This window comes from Apodemus sylvaticus, chromosome 1 (genome assembly GCF_947179515.1).
Source record: "Apodemus sylvaticus chromosome 1, mApoSyl1.1, whole genome shotgun sequence".
Taxonomy (NCBI): Eukaryota; Metazoa; Chordata; class Mammalia; order Rodentia; family Muridae; genus Apodemus; species Apodemus sylvaticus.
The window spans coordinates 29,982,911-30,004,335 of NC_067472.1; the positions used below are offsets into that span (position 1 = coordinate 29,982,911).

A 21,425-nucleotide genomic window follows, 5' to 3' on the forward strand; every position below is an offset into this window, starting at 1 on the left:
ATCCACGTGCAAGACGATGCACTAATGGGCTTGTTGGCAGGAAGCTTCAGGTCTCCACTCAGTCGTCTGGAGTTCTTGCAGGGTGGGAGACGGTGGTTTTCTAACTCATTTTCGGCAGTTATACAATTACCCTGTTCTGTTCATCAAGCAAGTCTATACAAACTTAAAGTTAGGAAAGTTAAGCTTTAGCACTGTGTTTTGTTTTGAGACCAACTCTTACTATGAAGCTTAAGGAAGGCTATTTACTTAGGTAGAATGGGCATATGTCGTCTTTTAAGACTATCACAAGCAGACAAGGAAATGTAGAGAATGAAAATCAGGAAAGCATTTTCAAAGTAGAAACCATACTTCACTGTGCAGAATTCTAATTGGTTAGAGTGGAGAGCGAATGTGTTGGTTAGTTTTTTTGTCAGCTTGTTACAAGCTTGGGCCATCTAGAAAGAGGGGACCTCAGTTGAGAATGTGTCTTTATCTGAGCGGTCTATAAGTCTGTGGGGGTCATTTTCTTGACTAACGATTAATGTTGGAAGAAGCTAGCCTACTATGGGCAGTACCCCTGGGTAGATGGCCCTGGAATATATAAGAAATCAGTCTGAGTAAGCCATGAGGGAGGGGAGGAGCAAGGCAGTCATCAGTGGTCCTCTATGATCTCTGCTTCTGTTCCTGCCTTCAGGCTCCTGCCTTGAATTCTTCCTCTAACTTCCCTTCATAATGTAGTGCAACTTAAAGCTAAAATAAACCCTTTCCTCCACAAGTTGCTTTTAGTCATGGTGTTTTATCCCAGAAGTAGAAAACAAACTAGAATAGGGAGAGACCAAAGTAAGGGGCAGAATAAACACAGAGAGCTGGAAAGGAGGAATAGAGACCTCTTTCAGAGGGACTGGAGGAAAGCCAGCAGAACATATAGAGTCATGTATACAGAGATGTACCTGGATGGTACAATGGTCACAGCCACAGAGAAACTTGGATGCTAAATGTATGTGGGGAAGGTATGTGGGAAATGTGGAATCTTAGACAATGTTTGCGTGGAGTAACATAATGACAGTTTTATGGAGGATGTTTGATCAGACATCAAGGCTTCATTCAGGTTGGAATTACATACGACTAGAAGCAAAGTCATGGATTAGTAGATTCTTTAACATGGGAGACTCAATTGGTAAGAGTCTGGATAAGAGATCAGTAGTCATACTATGTGTGTCAAACAGAAAACGTTTAATATTATGAAGCTTTAGAAGGTGTTAGAAGGCAGAAAGGAAAGTTAGGGTTTGAGGAGGGGTTGCCAACCTCTTCCTGGCAATTTCCTATGTTTCACTTGAGACTGGTTTGAATCCAATGGGGGTAACAATGTGTCTACAAGATGGTAAGATGTGAAGATGATTTAGGAATAAATGGAATAAACACTAGCATTCATGGCGAGCCAGGTACTGTCCAGAATAACCCATGGGTAGTAACAGCTCTTGAACTCTGTGAAGGAGATGCTGTTATATTGGGACCCGAAGGGCGGAGAAACCCAAGACTAAAGTAGCTTAGCCAAAATTGTGTGATGAGGAACTGTCAGAGTTAGGATCTAGCCTTAGGCATCCTGATGCTATAGGCTGTGCTCATTACCACTGCACCACACTGCTTTTCTGATAAATCAAAGATGGCAGAGTCAAGAACAAAAGGGCAGACACTAGAGTTGTAGACGGAAGCATGGAGAGGTTAACAGGTTAGAATCTAGATGCCCTTAGGTCAGTAGTGGCCTTGACTTAACCACCTTTTTCTGTCTTTACTCCCCCTTGAAATCTGGGGTCCAAGGGGAGGGCCTTTATACCAACCCACTTGGTTTTCATAAGTCAGACCAAGAAGAAAAAAGAAAACAGCTAAGCACATGCACTAAGTGTATTTTATGAATCATGCTTTTAGGTCAGATCTCCATCTCTGCTCTAAGACTGGTGACATTTGCAGAATGGACATAGGGACAGTCTCTAAGCTGTGAGGTGGGACAGGCAAAGACTGCCTTTCTTGCTCTTTTGATCCCGTTCCCATGAGTGTTGTCAGCAGAATGGAACTGAAAGAGAAGACTAAGAAGTGAGCATAGACAAGGACTGTTACCACTGCTCTGGGTGGACACAACTTGGTTTCTTGAAAGTGGAACATGATTGTCTATAATGGCGATTTACAGGTTTGGGTATCGCTTCAGTATTTAATTTCTTTTCCCTTGAATTTCTACCAGAGGCAGTGGGTTAAAATATATGTGAGCCATTTATTTCGTAAAATCCAAGGTTCATAGTATTTTTCTTAAGAACTTGCCTCTTGACTCAGCATAAAGAAATGTACCAATGTCTAAAACTCTAAGCATTTATTAGGGACAGAATGAATAGTGTGTAGAGCTTTAAACTTGAGTCTATCTTCTCCACTTCCCTGTCCTAGCGGAGGACTCTTGAGAACAGTGGCCTTTGACTTAAATTCAGATCCATGGTGGTCAGGCACTGATCATCTTTCTTTCTGATAGAATTTTCTCAGTAAACATGGTAGTTAGTGTCTAGGGGAATGTATGGGAGGGATGAGGCTAGAGTTAAACAAAAGAGACACAGAAATGTGCTTGGATGGAGTTGAGGACTATTTGCTCAGAGGGATGCTAGTTACAGACTATCATTCTCTTCCCACAGTATTGCTTATGTGAATATGACAGATTAGGGTTCTGTAGAGGAACATAACAGACAGCAGGAAAATAGAAAAACATGTATTTTATTAAATCACCTTCCACTGAAACAGCAACAACAGCTTGTCTCACAGTGGAGAGACTGAGAACCTGGTGATCACTGGGTCCCGGGGGCTGGGAGCCTCAGCAGTGGGAGTGGTCACACCCACAACAGCTGTCTTAAACTAGAGAGACCAAGAACTTGGTAGTTCCTAAGTGTCTAAGCAGTCCCGATCTGTCTCTGAGGTCCCGTTGTGTTCTGAGCGAGCATCTAGTCCGCAGGCAGCAATGGAAACCCTTAGAAACCCTGGTTCTAGCATCAACAGAGGAACCTGTAGCAGCTGCAGCAGGATAAATTAATGCAGCAGTGAGAGTAACTAACGGTGAAAACTTTTCCTTGTCTGGCTGCTATTCAAAGGTTCTCCTCACATTCGGTGTGGATCTTCCCATATAAATTAAGGCACTTAAGACAACTCCTCAGTTAAGGCTCCCTCCTCCTCCTCCTTCTTTAGATTTATTTTATTATATTATTTTATTTTATGTGAACAAGTGTTTGCCTACATTTATGTACATGTATATGTGTACAATACCTGCAGAGGCCCAAGAGGCATAAGCTTTCCTGGAACTGGAGCTATAGACAGGTATGAGCAGCCATGCGGGTGCTGGGAACTGAACCAGGGTCCTCTGCAAGAGCAGTTTGTGCTCTTAGCCACTGAGCAGTCGCTCTAGCCAACTAGCAGGTAATTCTAATTTGTAGCAAATTGACATTAAAAATATCCGTCATACATGGTAATCCTAGGGGCATAGACAGGTTAATGAAGTGAAATACTTTATATGGTCTTCTGTTTTGCTCTACTGACCACAGTATTGGAGCAAGGCTGATAGAGCTCCTTAGTTAAAGAAAAAGAGAGTAAATTGATATTTCTGCATGTTAAATACATATCACATAAGTTGTTAGGCCAGTGGTGTGCTGAAACTGGACTGCACTATCTCATGGGAAGCACTGCTGGTGGTTGGTTGCATTGTGATTGACACTTTTGGGGATCATTTTTTTTATTTGATACATTTTTTATTTACATTTCAAATGATTTCCCCTTTTCTGGCTTCCCACTCCCCGAAAGTCCCAAAAGCTCTCTTCCCTGCCCCTGTTCCCCCATCCACCCCTTCCCACTTCCCTGTTCTGGTATTACCTTATACTGCTGCACTGAGTCTTTACAGAACCAGGGGCCACTCCTCCATTCTTCTTGGACATCATTTAATATGTGGATTATGTCTTGGGTATTCCAAGTTTCTAGGTTAATATCCACTTATCAGTGAGTGCATACCATGACTGATCTTTTGAGACTGGGTTACCTCACTTAGTATGATGTTCTCCAGCTCCATCCATTTGTCTAAGAATTTCATGAATTCATTGTTTCTAATGACTGAATAGCACTCCGTTGTGTATATATATATACCACATTTTGGGGGATCATTTTAATGATACTCCACATAGAAACAATAATAACAGCAAATGAATCATAGCTACTCAGTAGTATTTACATTTTCAGTATTTTCTCGATGCGTTGTGTATATGCACATATACATATGTGTGTGTTTATTGATTGGCTAATGTAATGACTATTTACTAAAGTTCCTTTATCTGTTGCTGAACAATGAAATTAAGAACCTTAGTGGCTGATCTGGTGTGAGTATGGTGTGTTTTGTTTGTTTGTTTGTTTGTTTGTTTGTTTTTAAGTGGCATGGATCCTTACTCACAGGCCTACCATATCACTGTTGACAGGATGGTTCTCTCCTCCATGAGTTCTCCACTGGATTCTTGGGGTCACCTCACACACAGTGGGTGGTTTCTTATAGACCGACTCAGAGAACAGAGGGGTCTTCATCTGCTGTGCCTGGGATGCTTTTCCTACAGGCAAAGGAAGCGGCTTCTTCATTTTCATGTAAACATCTGCCAAGCAGAGCCCCTCTTCAGGAAGACCCCTTTTCACTACCATCCACCCCCACTTTCCTTACCCTGCCGTGGTTTCCTGCATACAATCCATTGCTAGGTGGTATACTTATTTTTGTCTTTCTCTTTCATTGTAATAAGACACCGTGGAGGGTCAGACCTACTATCAGTAAGAAATAGTAGATTTTGTAGAAGGAACACATAAGACTCCCGGTTAGAGAGGCTTGGGCCTGGAGTTTGGCCTCACTGCTCTTTAGTGGAAAAAATCAACTCTTGTGTATTAGGGTCATCAGCTGAAAAACAAGGCTAATAATAACAACTTTTGGGGTTATGACTATTTAAAACAACACAAAGAACATAAAATACCTAGCCGAGGCTGTGCTTGCACGTAGCAAGGCTCTACAGAATGACAACATCTGCGTCATCGTTATTACACTTGGTACTGCGATGAGCAGCTTCGAGGGAGGGGCCAGCGGGAAAGGGAGGTGGGTGGGGCAGATCAGCGCTTGAGCTCTTCAGAAGCCCCCTTCTTGCTGAGATGCTCTAGGATTCTTCTTAGTTCTATGTTTTGTTTCCGTTCAAGGTCCTGAAGAGACTAGAGAGTAAATATGGCTCTCTGTATCGAAGAGACAACGTCATCCTGAGTGCCATCCATACACACTCTGGCCCAGCAGGATTTTTCCAATATACACTCTATATACTCGCCAGCGAGGGATTCAGCAACCGGACCTTCCAGTATATAGTCTCTGGGATCGTGAAGGTAGGTGAAGAGCGCTCTAACAGCTAGGGTTTACTGTTCCCACGGATCTTTTGGTTTTACCTGCCTTTCTTCCTCTTTCCCAATGCTACCAGAGCCTGTCTGTCTCTTTTCAGCTCCAAAACCAATCGCCCGGAAGTGATAGTGGGTGTGAAGGTGGAAGGATGCTACAATGTCCTCCCTCAGAAGGAGAGAGAACACCTCAGGGACTCCGTGGTGGCAGGGCTTTGATAGGGAGGGAAAGAGGTGCTGTGGGGACAAGGAGCCATACGCAGAGCCAAGTTAGGGCTCTGTCATCCAGGTTGTGAACCTCTATTCTCTACATGACTTTTCTGTAAGTTAAACAGCATAGTGATTTTTGTGATTTGAGTTAGTACTCATGTGACAAAAGCAGGCTTTTCTTTTTATAACAGTTTTATACTGTGTTTAGCAATGTGTTAAAGGTTTATGAAATAAATGTCTTGGGATATAAGGAATATCAATTATAAAAGAACTCAGTAGATTAGGAAACAGACATAACATACCTTAGTAACAGTATAGTATAGTTTAATTTTTTTTAAACTTTTGTTTTAGAGTGTGAAAGTTACCATGTATTAAGTTGTGATAAAAAATATCTGCTTCCCTGTGGTTTTTCAGTTAAAAGTGCTTGAAAAGAAAGAGAGTGATGAGGTTGGCTACTTGTATGACAAGTAGCCGATAGTGGTAGGGATCGAGTGGCCCATTTGGGCCACCTAAAAGGTCAAATTGTTCATGACCCAGTTGTCCGCAGAGCCCGAGACATGGAACTCTATCGGGTGTGGTTAATCAGCAGAAGCATCCTTACCCACAGCACTTCAATTATAAAGGCCATTTCCACATACCCCCAGAATGACACTGGTCCTGTGATTCTCCAGCCGTTATCCTGTAGTCAGGGCACATTAGAAACAGTGGATGTTGACAGAGGCCTCCTCTGTTTGAATTGCTCGTCATCATCTCCACAAAGATGCGTAAGCTTACAACTCTTTATTTTTTATTTTATTTTTTTTTAACTTCAGAGCATTGACATAGCTCACACAAATCTTAAACCAGGCAAAATCCTTATCAACAAAGGAAACGTTGCGAATGTGCAGATCAACCGAAGTCCTTCCTCTTACCTTCAGAATCCACAGTCGGAGAGAGCAAGGTAAGCGAAAACCATCAAGATTCTGTCACTGTATCTTTATGTAACAGCAACAAAAGTCTAAGGTCAGAGTTGGTAAGTTGGGTGTAGTGGGACCCCAGAAGGGTCCTAAAGAAAACAACCTTAACATGTTTATCTCAGACAAGAAGAAACCAGAAATGAATATAGACACAGAAATCAACACTTTTCACTGTCTCTGTACACGGTTTCTGTGGGAAAATACATGGAGGCTTGAACGACTGTAGATGCCCCTGAGATCTTTTATTTTCTACTGCTTTTCAGGATTTCTCATCTCAATTTGTTGCATCCCAGTTTCCCTGTCTATGGCGTGGAGATGTTAACATGCAAAGCATGCGGTTGGGTGATCAGGGTTTACTCTGTTTTATCTCATCATCTGTTGTCTGGAAGCACCGTGGTAGTCTGTGTTGAGCATGGAAGGATGAGAGAGATTCTGGGAGGAAGAGCCAAATATAACACAATCATAGCTGTTTAGATAGAGCAGCCAGTGGGCCTGAGGGCTTTGTGTTTTTTAAAGTGACGAGCCAGGCTTGTGAGTGATGAGAAGACATACGTGGGCACTGTGACAGCTAAGAGGGTTTTTAGAGCTTACGGGTCTAACTCTACCACTTGACAGCTTACATTTGCATACTTTCCCAAGCGACTTAGTCGTAGGAGTTAGAATCTGATTTCCCTTGAAAAGACAAGAGAGTTCTGAAGCCTCAGGTGTTGACCAGCTGTGGTTTATACTCTCTGAGTCCTTCTGAAGATATTCTATTAAAAGCTGATATGAGTGGATATTTCAAATGCAAATCCTGTTTGTAAGAGACCCATCTATGTTATATTGTGACATACATATGATACAAAAATGCATTTTCGCTTCAACTAGTTGATCTAGTGCCCCTACCACTGATCGTAATTGTAACCTGAAGAATGAGGTATTGGCTGTAGTGTAGGGCTTCTTTTTACTATAGGGTTCACTAAGAGGCATCAACATTTATCTGGTCTGAGTGTCTGTGTGTGTGTGTGTGTGTGTGTGTGTGTGTGTGTATGTGCAGCTGCACATGCTCACATGAATGTATGTGTATATGTGTGTTTGAGAGCACTCATGCCACACCTCATGTGTGGCAGTCGGAGGACAACTTCTGGGAGCTGGCTCTCCCCTTTCACTTAATGTAAGTTCTGGAGATGAAGCTCAGGTCGTGGGGCTTGCCTGTCTAGTGCCTTTATCCTCTGAACCATCTCAGCCACCCCTGTTTTGTTAGTTTTTGTGTCTGCTTCTATTGTTTGTAGTAGATGAGGGTTGGTCTCTACGATAAACTGACTGAGGTTCTTCATTTTGCTGACAGGTATTCTTCAAACACAGACAAGGAGATGCTGGTCTTGAAACTGGTGGATTTAAATGGAGAAGACTTGGGCCTTATCAGGTATTCCATTTCCCCCTTTTCTACTCTCGTCTCCTTCACTTCCTGCCTTCCTTCCCCTATATTAGTGTCTTTTCCTAATTCTAAGAAGAGAAGAAAGAGACTGGACATGTGACATCAAGTAGTGAGAATTAGTTGTGTGGTTAGAAGTCCAGCCTTGGCATCAGACACAACAGGATCCCACCACAAGACCTTGGGTATGGTTCTTAGCCATTAAGGGCCGAGAAGTTCACATGTAAATTAATTAATATAACGAGGGCTCAAGTGAGGGATTTTAGAGGTAATCCTAGGCTATGTACATCTAGCACATAATATAAAGAACCCAGTAAAGTTGTTTTGTTTTGATTTCATGGTGATAGAGACATAACCCAGAGTCTCATGCACATTAGGCCATTACTCCTCCACAAAGATGCATCCCTAGCCGTTAAGGGTTTGTGACAGGATCTTATTATATAATAATTCAGGCTGGCTTGAACTTTGCTGTGTAGCCCAGGTTGGGCATGAGTTAGCCTTTGTCTTGCCTCAGCCCTACCTAGTGCTGCTGTGTGCTACCACAGGCAGCCAGACAGTGACTGTGAATCTCTCTGATGAGTTACCTAAGGATAATATTTAATACAGAACAATGCCTTCTAGGTATAGAAGCTGAGCTGGCAACACAATTATCTGATAGGGACATCGTCAAGGAAGGTACAGACTTGGTTTTCTTCAAAGAGAAGGCATTTGTCTTCATACGCCATTTTGCTCACTGTAATTGAACTAATCTAGGAATTGTATAGGTAGCTAGCGTTGGTATAGACACCTTGACCTTTGGACTTAAAAGGGATACAAAATGCCCTCAGAAAGTTTCTAGAAATGCTTGGTGCTATGTTGAAATATCTTGGGTTCCCTCTGGGCTCTCTTATCTCCTCAGTTATGTGACTGTAGGCATCTGTTATGGGACTGTCCCATGCATACTATGAGGTGAAGTGAGTTCTTTAGTAGACTCAATGGAAGATAAACTAGACAAATAACTGTAAGACAAAGAGATGATCAACAGAACTATTTATATTAATGAATGATGAACGAGTTAATGAACTGTGAATGTAACGTTACTGTATTACTGTTATTTAAAGGCTCATTCCCTGAGCTGGACTTGGAAGAAGTCAGGCATTTCTCAAGGAGGCTTGAAAACTGTGAGTTGGGCTAAAGTGTGTCTAGAATAAGGTGTGGAAGAAAGTGGACTTCAAGTTCTAGTTTGTAGAGCGCATTAGTATGAACTATTATTAGGAGAGGATTAGCACAAGAACATACATCTTTAATTAGTTTTACAGAGTAACCCACAATTGGTGTGCAAGGGGCCTTCCTTTACTCTTTCTATTTAGTAGTAGGCTGAATGAAATCATTTACAATTCCCTTGTACTTGTTTTGAATCATTCGACAATGGCATCAGGCAATTAAAACAGCAGGCTGTGGGACCAAGATGTTCTGTGCTGCTTGCACATCACAGTGGGGCAGACCTGGACGTCTCAGGGTCAGCTGTTCCGATTGTTAGCAGAACTGCTCCATGTGCTGTGCCTGGCATCCTGCAGTGACTTGCCATTGTGTTGGCCACTTCTAACTGCTCTCCTTGATGCAACTGTTCCGGCTTCTTGCCACATAGTGTGATAACTGTTCTTTGAATACATTGAGAATGATCCAAGGAATAAGTCTGAGACATGAAACTGGAGAGATGCATTCATCCTCAGGAATCCTGGCTGCTCTTCCAGACATTCTAAGTTCTGTTCCCAGTACCCATGTCAGGTGACTCATCACCCTGTGTACTGCACCTCCAGCTCCAGGGAATCTGGTACCCTCTTCTCCCTCTTCCGGCTTATGTAGGCACTCACTTGTACCCGGCATACACACACACAAACATATATAGACACATAAAAACCAAACATCTGCTAAGTAACTTAGCCACCACGTGCTGGTCCTGATATCACATAGAATTCCAAAGTGGGAGGAGTTTTGAAATAAAAAAAAATGGAAATTGACTAGTGTGGCCTTCAGTTGGGGAACAGAGATGAAGTGATTTGCCCTGTGTCATAGCCAAAATCATCCCCCCATAATTCTTTCCTTCCTATTTTCTTCAGTCAGTGAGTTTGTACTAGACACCTGTAAATGAGAAAGGAATGGTTCATCCTTTGGTCTTAAAAATAGAAACCAAATATCTTAGAATTTAATGGCTGTGTTTGGATTCCTTGACTCAGTCCCTTGGAGTCACTCTAGGAGACTCAGTCCCCAAATTGTGGACATCCTTTCTTCTCTCTACACAGTGCTGATTCTTACTCTCATACCAATGTCTGTGAAACATATACATGTAGCCTGTGCTGCCCATGCAATGAGCCAAAACAGACATAGCTGGTCTTCTAACAGGACCTGTAACTCACTGGCGGGAGCAGAAGGCATTTAATTAGCCTAAGATATACATAAAATAATTGGGTTAAATGCTAGAAATGATATAGTTAAAGTATAAGTGGGTTGTATGTTTAGAAAGGAATGGGTACAGGGCTATCTTAAAAGAATTGGTAGGAAAGATCAGAAAATATTTCCCTGAGCAAATGAATGGAGCTAAAAGCTGTGTCCTATTAACTGGCAAGATGGAGGCTGAGAGGAACATTTGGTGTGTGTGGAGAAGCACGCGATGTTCCATTTGAACAACTGATAGGATATCAGGGTGTCTTAGAGAGCAGAGAGGACAAAGGGGCAGGCTGTATGAGACACTCACAGATTAGATACAAAGCAATGATTTTTATCTTGCCCAGGGTGGTGGTGCCAACCTCCCATCCTGCACTTAGGAAGCAGTCCAGAGGTTTCATCCAGCCTGGTCTACGTGTTGAGACTTTATATCTCAAGACAAACTAAAAAACAAAACAGAAACAAAATAGTGACAAAATCAGGAGAAATACTGGGTTGGACCGGGAGAATAGAAAATCTTTAAAGTATTTTAATCTGAGGTCAGGAGTGGGGACTGTTGAAGAATTAGGAAGAGTGGCAACTTGCGCAACAGAACAAAGTTGTGCGAGTCAAATCGGCCTACAAGCCACACAAGCATCTGTAGTTGTCATTCTTCATTGCACAACTGACCCATGTCAGTAATATTTTATCCTTTCATACCTCCACCCTCCATGCCACCAAGCAAAAACACTATGTGATCTTACTCCAGACACAGAGAGCATGTCCTGGGTCGTTCTGAACCATGACTTGAAATACAAGCTGTGCAGCATAGCTCGTATTTAGCCGACTCTGGAAGTCACGTCTGTCTGTCGTTCAGTGTAAGAAACACCACATATGTCAGGGTATGTGGGTGAAGGGAGAAAAATCACATTCTTTCAAACAAAGCAAAACAACCTTTCAAGGGCGGATAACCTGAGTGCCGGTTCTGCAGAGTGAGAGAATCTGTGGTAGCCACGTGGTAGACGCCTCTTTGAACAGTCTGGGCATGGCAGTGAGGAAACCTTGGGCTTCTTCCCCCCAGGCATGACACAGCTGATCAGTCTTGGTCTTTCTTCCTTGAACCCTTTGTGGTAGCAGAGTGAATTCTCCCCCCCTGCCCCTCCCTTCATCCCTCCTTCCCTCCTTCTCTCTCCCCCCCCCTTTCCTGGTCCCCACCTTCTTCCCCAGCCCCTCCCCTTCGCTAGCCCCATTTTCTTTCTTCATCCCCCATCCTCTCCCCCTTCCCTCCCTGTGAGTGGTTGTTTCCTTGCCTTCTAGTTTATATTTTGCAAATGCTTTCATTCTTATAAAAGGGACCCTGTAAGGAGCCCTTTGAAGGAACATTTTAAACACAAGACTACTGATGTGTGAAAACTCTTGCAAAAAGTTGTGTAGGAGCCTCCCAAAGTCCATATACACACATATATACACATATACAGATATCAGATATCTGTATATGTGTATATGTCATATATATGTTGTATATATATGACATTATTACAGGAAATGCTTGTGTGAATATTGACCGAAGCCTGGTTATTCTCAGTAGTTCCATCTTTTCTAATCTGCCTATCTGCCCCTCAGTTCACTTGACATCACTCAAATAACAAATGCTAAAATTTCAGTGGCAGCTTTTCAAGAAACCATTTTTAAAGTATCAAAACAGGGTTCCAAGTGTAGCCCAGGCCTCAGAGGTTTGATCTTCTTGGCTCAGGCTTCCCAGTGCTAGGATTGCAGGCAACCGCCATGCCCAGTTTAGTCTACTAACCCGTCTGCATTGTGTCTCCCATTTCACCCCATCCTTATCTTCTCCACCAGCGCTAGCCCTGCTTTGGTAAGCTCTGATCTCTGTCCCCGTGGGCCTTTCCTGTCCTGACCCTTTCTGAGAAGCTCTGAAAGCCAGCGCTGGCTCTCAGCCCTGTTCTCCCTTCAGTGCCTCCCTCTTCTCCAGTAAAGTCAAGGTGACTGTGCCTGCTGCTAGGTCTGCTACTTCTTCTTGGAATGGGAAGGTGCTTGATAAGGACTTTCAGATGCCGGGGGTAATGACCCTTGACTGATAACAGACTGTGCCCCAGCTTCAGAAATCAAAACCATAAAAAACAGACGACAGAAGACCTCAAACTTATCTAATCGTTGAGTGCCTGGAAACTTCCTAACCAGAAGAAATCTGTGTGTGTGTGTGGGGGGGTGTTTTTTTTCTCCATGCAAATTTCATTTTTCAGTATGTAAATAAAATATTTTCTCCATAAGGAACATAAAGAATTTAGAAACTCAAACAGGAAAATTTTTTTTAAAAAATTCACACAGTTATCTTACTGTAAGCCTAGTGTAGTAAGAGTTAATTTTCCCATATAAAAACAACTGTAAAAAAAAGCAAAATAGGCATGAAAAAATATGTGGTGAGGGTAGGTGCTTACCTGATTTCACCCAGCAAGCACTAAAACTTTCAAATACCATGGAAAATGTCGACAATGCTCATTCTCACTCTGAGACGATTGAACAGAGCTTGGTGCTCGTTCAATTTTGTATCTTGCAACGCTCTTCGTCGTATCTTATATATTTTTTTGCCTCAAAATCTGTGCAGTTTTATTAAATATAATTAATTCAGAAGGGCAGAGATCTCAATGTGGTTTTGAAAAATCATTTTTTTCAACCTTCCTTTGTTCCTTTGCTTGAGGGTGCTGCTTCTAAACGTTGTCCATCTTTGCTGTAAACTTGACCACACCAGCATCCCACAGGTGGGGTCAGTCTCATCTCAGGAACTGGTCATTCTGTAGCTGGACTTTCATGTGCCTCCTCCTGTGTGTGATTTGTTTCTTGACTTCAATGCTTTACTCCTGTGTCCTCTCTCACTGTGGAACTGGGGGAGATTTAAAAGCTGCCTTTACAGGCAGATTGCAGTTCTCAGTGATGCCATTCAGGGTGACAGTATCTCTTGCTTCACAAGACCTTGCCAGCCCCCCACCCCTTAACAATCAGGACATTCTTCTCTTGCTCTGGTCCTATGATTTTAGCAGTGACATTGTCCCAGTGGTGGCCATAGTTTCTTGTTATTTAAAAGAGTTTCATGCCCATGTAGTTTTCAAATTGTGAACCCTAAAGGAAAAAAATTAAATTAAAAAAATCTGTTAATCTTGAGGACTGGGGATAATTTTTATGAACATTTTGTGGCATAGTCATTTAAACTTTTGCTTATTTGTTAATTTATAAAGTGGGATTTTATTATATATAAAGTTAAGCAATAACTTATGGATATGTTTTAGCATTAGTGTTTTTATATTACCAGTTAAATTTTTCATAGTATCCATATATATATAAAATGTTCATAAGATAATACATTCCATTATATCTTTCAATTCAAATGTAAGCATCACATTATTTGGGAATATACTTGTTTAGTCTTTGTGATAATAATTCTTCAACTAATCTGCATTTGCCAAAGATTTCCTTCAGCTCTTGAAGTTGGAACCCAAGGGAAGACTTGAAGTTGGAATTCCAAGGGAATGCTTAACCTTAAGGCTCTAACTGTACATTGCTGCGGAGTGCTCCGCATAGGTTCCTTTCCTTCTGCTCCTGCTGTAAATGACTCGTGCTCGTCCAGTTACATCATCCAGCACAATTCCTGCCAAGAAATAGACTCAGGAAAGTCAAAACTCTGTTATTTTCCTCCAACTTTCTTCAATTCCTGGTTGGGCTGAATTTCCACAGTACACGGATGTTGACAGCTTCCTAGTTTTCTTTGTGGATTTCTTGGTCATACCATAAGGATAGAACCCACCAATGAAGCATCTTCCTAACACCATCACTGCAAAGGCATTCTTGGGCAGGATTTTTGAGGATGAAGAAAGGGGATAGTTAAGAGTGTCTGTCTCTCCTCAGATGCAGGGATGTGAAACTACTCTGAAGATGCTGTCTATCACTAAACCCAGAAAGCCTCCTTTGACCACAGCTCATTGTCTTTCCCCTATCTGAGCATTTTAGAAGGAGCTAGGTTTCATTTGCGTCCAACTATGGTCCTAACAATGCTTCTAGTATAATTCACTGAGCCATCTTTTCTTCTCTTTTCCCAATGCGGTGAGGTAAGAATTGTAAGGGAGGTGACACAGGTGTCTTCATTAAAATAATTCATGTCAAATACCACAACAGGCAGAGCATGAAACTCCAGTAGCTTAACACAGCAACAGTTTATGGAAATCTAATGAGTATTGATTGGTCCTTCTCCAAGCATATCATTACTCAGAAAGGTTCACATGCCCCACCCTTCAAGTTGGTTTGGGAAATAAATGTGCTTATGGGTATTTAATGAGCATCCATCCAATCTCTGCCACTAGAGGGCAGAGTTTCCTCATGTAATCATGCTAATTTTAACATTGCATCAATCCTACCAGTGCTACAAATAATCTATGCTCACAGATTTTTGTGTGTTCTTCATGATTATCATTCTCCAGAATATCAGTAATAGTACCATCAGTGGTAGATATTATCTCAAGCACTTATGATTTTTGTCACAGCCATTAAATGCTGTGGTTCAAATTAGTGAACACCACTTGTGTCTCACTCTGGAGTCGCTATCTTAGCTACTATAATATATACTCTGCGTATTAGTTTCTCTTGGCGGCTAATCATGGAGAGAGGGGCTTCAGATAACATAAGTTTGTTCTCTAATACATCAAGAGATCAGAAGTCCAACATCAAGGCATTGATGGGTGAGTTCCTTCCTTTGAGCCGGATGTGTGCTGGGCTGTTCTGAGCTTTCACAGTGGCCGTCAGTAAATGGCTTTCTCTCCTGTGGACACAGCACGCCAGGCTGGCCTTCATTGTCACGTCACTTGGGCTTTGGGCACTGCTGTTTGTTGTTTCTTTGCTCTGTCTTTTCTCCTCTTGTTTAAGTATGTTGGCCATCAGATTTAGGGCCCACGCCAAGCAGTGTGGTCTTACTGAAGCTTTGCTTTCATTACGAATCCATGATGGCTTTTTGTACTGTTCCAGCAAAGAATTCCCATGAAACTTCACAAACGCAACCTTTGAATGTAATTTCCTTGTCTGTCAACATTTAGTCTGGATAGGCCCATAGCTAGCACAGCAGCTCTTGCAAGATGTCTTACCAAGCTGTTCTTTCCTTTCTTTTTTTTTTCTGGACTGACTGAGGTTCCTGGCCCAGTGAACTGAGAGGGACTGGAGTTTTGTTTCCAGTGAACCCATGTCTGTACCTCCTACACAGGCTAAGTTTATGTAAAGTTTATTTATTAGGTCCAGAGCTGTGAATGGAACTTTTGCCAGGCTTGTTATTGTTTTAGAATATTTAAGAGCTTTTCAAAGTAGGAAACACATTTCATATTCAGTCCTTAACTCCAGGGATCTTCCTCCTCCAACAAGAGAAAAACTTAATTATACTGTATTATTATGATACTTCTTTATTTATAAATCCAGTTGAAATTTATCGCTTTTCAGTCTCTGGGATTTTGTAGAAAGCTTTGTAGTAAAGTGGTTTGTAGTGCAAGTGCTCTCTGGGGAGAATTTGCTCACCTTCTTGATTGCATAACAGTGACGAGAATAGCATTCCGTGTCCTTTCTGACAGCTGGGTATGACGTCATCCTTTTAAAGTATTTCCCATCAGGAATATTTTCATCCTTTCATGTCTCGTTTGAACTTCTTCTGAGAAACTAAGTTTCTCCTCCTCTCATTGGAACTTGGCTTCGAAGAACATTCTTTTTAATGGATAAAGTGAACTGTAACCATATGGCCATTCAAAGTTAATGTGGCCCTGTCTCTGTATGTGTTTATCGATATTCACTACTACCATAGGACTTTAGATGTTGCGATACGCCAGCATTTTAATAGCATACATTTCAAAGGAAAGAGAAGAAAAAATAGCTATCTTCTTTTTTCTACAATGCAGATGACAGTGTGAATACTAATCGTGAGTGAGCAAACTTCCTAACCCCGGAAGTAGATGAAATAAAGAAATTAAATCTGTATTCTAATCAAGAGAAATTCTTAGCAGTTGGTTTCTCCACAGGCATCTGTGGGTGATTGTGACTTCCTTGATGTAGAAAACAAAACAAGGTGTGCATTCCTTGAGAATCAACACAGTGACAGTTATACCTTGGGCTTCAACGGCTTGACCTTGGTGGTCCGCATTGTCCAGTGGCTACTCCCCTTTGTCCAGGCTCTTCTTCTCTGCCCCCTGCCCATCTGCCCATTCTCTGAACACATCTTTTCACATCTGTAGCCTTTGCGTGTACCATTTCATTTCCTTCACGGGTCCATTACCACACTTTCTGAAGCATGCCTCAAGGTGAGCTGATGCCCTGTTTTATATCGAATGAGCAAGTAAATGAACACAGGGCAGAATGAGCAGTGTCCCGAGATGGTAAAACCCTTGTTGTCCACCACCCCTGGATTTATAGTTCCTCTTCTGGATGGGTGACGATGAGCTTGGTTGGGCTGACTTGCCACTCAGAGTCTAAGTTTACTGATTTTAAAACAAGGATGATGACTGTTTCTGTCTAAAAGATGTATCTGAAGTTCTTTGCCTAGACCACTGGGAATAACAGTCACTGTTGAGAGAACTGTTTTTTTGTTTTTGTTTTCTTCAGTTGTAATGTGGTTGAATCTGGCTCATGTCATCGTAAATAGATTTAAGTGCTACTATTTTGGATGACAACCCATATGCCTGCTATGACCATCACCAAAGTTTTCTCCCAAATCCAATAAATAAATTATTAAAACTACAAAATTCACCTAATAGGGAAATGGTTGGTTTGGATTTGTGTTTTAAGAGAAAGATGAAAACTGAGGGACAGACTGAGGGAGGAACAGGGAAAGGAAGGGAGTGGGGGGAAGAGAGGAGGGGTAGCAAGGGAGACAAAGGGAGAGACCAGATCAGGGTTTCTCAAACTGAGAATCTTGCAAGTGACCTCTAGAGCATGGGCATAGGTTGTTTACAATGTCCGTGCTTTTGCGCAGTGGTGATGATTTATCCAGAAACTGTATTTAGAGGTTCTTGACATTATTTGGGTGTCTGAGGCAGAAGGATCTCAAATTATTTTTACTTTTAAAGAGTGCTAACACAAGAAAGGAAAAAGAGCTTCACTGGGAAAGCTTAAATATCCATCCATTTTCCATCTAGAGTTGATTTAGAGCCCCTAGTATGACAATCTCCATGTAACCATAATCAGCTTTAATATAATGGCAATTATATCAAAATTCTGCCATTCTGTTTCATTCCTCCATTCTCATTTTTTTTGTTTTACTAGAATATCCTACAGACAACAGCAGATAGTTTATATTCCATTCATGAATATTTCAGAGTATGCTTCTATTCCGCAAAGTCATCCTTTTTAGAAAAATACGTGACTACAACTCACTGTGTTTACATTTTTGGATGTAGTCATTTATTCAACAGGCACTGAGACAGGTTCCTAGAGAATAAGGACTTTATTAGAAGGGTCATCAGTGCCACAAGGAGATTGAAGTGTGACAACGTGGTGGGGACTCTGAGGAGTGGTCAGGACCCAGCACCAGCGACAGAGAGCATGGTAGCATCTCTGCAGAGAATCAGCACCCATGTATCACAGGAGAGAGCCTCTTCCTGCAGTTCTCTCTGGTTCATAGGCAGACCTGCACCTACTCAGTCTCTCAGATTCCCAGTCAGGAGGCAGGGAAAGGATGGGGAGCTGAGTGTAGTCATCCCTGGATATAAAGTCACGTCCCCCATGTCATGTCCCCCATGAGATGTCCAGCTCAGGCTCATAGACAATGCCCCAGTAGGGTACATGTCTCTAACTGAAAAGGAAAGAACTGTGTAGAGTAGCAGCTAGATTCTAGCACTACATTCTTGCAATTATATTAAGAAATAATTTCCTAAATGGGTTTAATACCTAGTCTATGTCTGATAAAGTTTAAAAATTTTTGTATTTGTCTAATTAATTTGTGTGTGTGTGTGTATGTGTGTGTGTGTTGGTATGTAGTTTAGGGCCTTGCACATGCTATGTAAATGCTCTACCATTGAGTTATATTGATAGCCCAATAAAACCCTTTTCTACCTGTTTTGTTTAAATCAGAATACAAGAACAGTGTGCAGACTATGTTTTTGACTATGCATATTGTTTCTTAATATGCTTAATATGTGACCATTCTGTATAACTATTATTATATGCATATATTACACACTAAATGCTATTTTACAGATACATGCACATGTGCACACACAGAGAGATAGAGATTGATAGGTTTGTTTATCTGTGGTGAAAGAGCTAGCTGCATTGGCTTGCCTTCCATAAAGCAATGCCAGGCTTCTGTCAGCTGGAGCATCTCAGCTCCTGCAAACCTCCCCAGAACTTTGTAATCCACACCAGGCCCTGTTGTACTAACCAGAGTAACTTCTTTGTGCTGCCTGCCTTGTCCTGCCTTGTGCACTGAGCTTCAAGGCATCATATCCAACCCACCTCCACTATCAGGCAACGAGATTAGAGATCTCGAGATCCTAAAACAGCCTGAATCATTAAATAAACATTTACTTTTGTGTACTGTTTACACTGATGTAAGCAAAATGTTTATAAGGTTTTTTGCATAGGATTGAATCCATAATAACTTAAAAATGCCTAAATTACTTGAGACTTAATGTACCAATATTTCATTTCTCTCTCTCTCTCTCTCTCTCTCTCTCTCTCTTCTTATAAAAGCAAATATTTAATTGGGGCTGGCTTACAGGCTCAGAGATTCAATATTTAATTGGGGCTGGCTTACAGGCTCAGAGATTCAATCACTTTCATCACAGCAGGAAACATGGCAGGCATGCAGGCAAACAATGCTGAAGAAGGAGCTAAAAGTTCTGCATCTTGGTCCAAAGGCAGCCAGGAAGAGACTGTCTTCCAGAGAGCTATCAGGAGGGCCTCTTTACCACTGGGAGGAACTTCAAAGCCCACTCTCACAGTGATACACTTCCTCCCATAAGGCCACAACTCCTGATAGTGCTACTCTCTGGGCCAAACATATTCAAACTACCACATACAACTCGTGGCCCCCAAGTAATTGTTCAAACATATGGGTATATGGAAACCACATTTAAACATAGCATAAAGAAAAATACATGCGGTCCAAATTCAAAGGTCCTAATCATCTATAGCAGTCTCAAAAATGGCAAAAGTCCAACGTTCATCTTCTGAGATTCATCCAATCATCTAATTGTAATCCCCTTTATTTTCAGAAACATATAGCACATCATATAGCTCCAAATTCACAGGATATACTTCACCATTGCTAAATGCCATTGTGAGGAAATTCTGAACCAAAAGAAGAGAAAAAGCCATCTGGGCAATCTCCAAATTCTGCATTTCCATGTCTGACGTCAACGTTTTCTTCATATCTCCAAAGCCTTTCTGCTCTGTTCACCATAGCGTTATTCTTTGTCTTTGACTATTTTTATTCCATGAAAGCAGTTTTCCTGAGCAGGTATCCCATAGCTCTGGCACCTCAAAAATCTTGAGGTCTCCAAGGTAACTGCAATATTACAGCTTCTTGTTTCAGTATCTGAGATCCTCTAAAGAAATTGGGTCACTTCTCCAGCTCTTTCCTCTACAGCACTGTAGGTTCTGGTTGACTTCACTCTACTGCTGGTGTTCTACTTTTTGCTCATCCCATGGTACTGACATCTTCAATATGCTGGGTAATCCTGTTGCAGCAATGCTTCACTGCTTACCTCTTATACACCTTCTTCATGGTGTGTCCCGACCCGCACGACAGTCAACAGGGTCCCTGAAATACCTAAGAAAAGGCGGGGGACAAGAGACTCGAGAACCAGACAGCAAGTCAGTATTCCCATCAAGCTGTCAAATTTTATTTTTTACACAAGCCAATTTAAAGGGAAGGGTAAAGGTGTAGGAAGGGGTCAAGGGGAAACAATCTCAGGGGTCTGGTATCATTTCTTACAAACAGTTTCTCAGGATTTCTGGGAAAGGCTAGTTATTGCTGCTGGAATTTTGGCATGATAAAGGGGGTCATGAGGAGGTGAAGTGGAAAGGAGTTGCTATAGTAACCTATCCACAGATGAGCTTCAAGAGGAGGAGGTTTTCAGATCTATGTAAGAATGGCTCCTGGCATGGAGATCTAAGTGAGAATGACTCCTGGCATCAAGATCTAGGTGGGGATGACTCCTGGTATTGAGAGCTCTTGGCGTTGAGATCTAAGTGAGGATGGCTCCTGGCAATGGTGCCAATTCTTAGCTGCTCTGCACAACACTTCCATGCTTCTGAAACCAATACCATCTAGGTGATTCTTAGACATGACCAAGTCCAGCTAAACCACAAGGTACAACCTTGGCTGTCTCTGAAACACAGCTTCTTTGTCCTTACTGAGAACATTTACCAAAAGATTTCACCTCATTGATGTTGGTTTCTTCTTCATCACCACTAATTTTTTTAACCAGAGCTAACCAGCATCCATTGTCTCAGTAGTCCCTTCTATTCTTGCCTCTAAAGCCAGAGCCACATGGACAAAGCTGCTGAGTTCTGCTGCTTGCTGGGGTTGGAACATGGCCCCTTTACATATCACCAGCTTTCTATTTTCCAACAATCTCACTGCCTAAGCTTGGCTGTCCTGAAACTTAGTAGTTTACCTTTGAATTTATAGATCTGCATGGCTCTACCTCCTGAATGCTGGGATAAAAGGTGTGTAAAACTTTGCCTGTAACTAAGCATTTCTTTCTTTTTTTAAAAAATATTTTTTATTATTTTTTTTATATACTCCATATTTTATTCCTCACTCTGCCAACCCCTGTCCACCCTCCAACTGTTTCACATCCCATACCACCTCCCCACACCCCTATGTCTATGTGGATGTCCCTACCCCCCACCCCACCTGACCTCTAAACTCCCTGGGGCCTCCAGTCTCTTGGGGGTTAGGTGCATCATCTCTGAACGAACACAGACCTGGCAGTCCTCTATTGTATGTGTGTTGGGAGGCTCTTATCAGCTGGTGTATGCTGCCTGTTTGGTGG

General features: G+C 41.9%; 1 protein-coding gene across 1 annotated transcript in view; it reads left to right on the plus strand.

The window, feature by feature from the left end:
* Positions 1–21,425, plus strand: part of Asah2 (N-acylsphingosine amidohydrolase 2) — an 81,868-nt gene that overhangs the window by 7,582 nt on the left and 52,861 nt on the right. Inside the window, exons 4-6 of the mRNA XM_052172564.1 lie at positions 5,218–5,394; positions 6,426–6,553; positions 7,897–7,974. Of these exons, the coding sequence (XP_052028524.1) occupies positions 5,218–5,394; positions 6,426–6,553; positions 7,897–7,974 (383 nt within the window). The remainder of the gene's footprint in view (positions 1–5,217; positions 5,395–6,425; positions 6,554–7,896; positions 7,975–21,425) is intronic.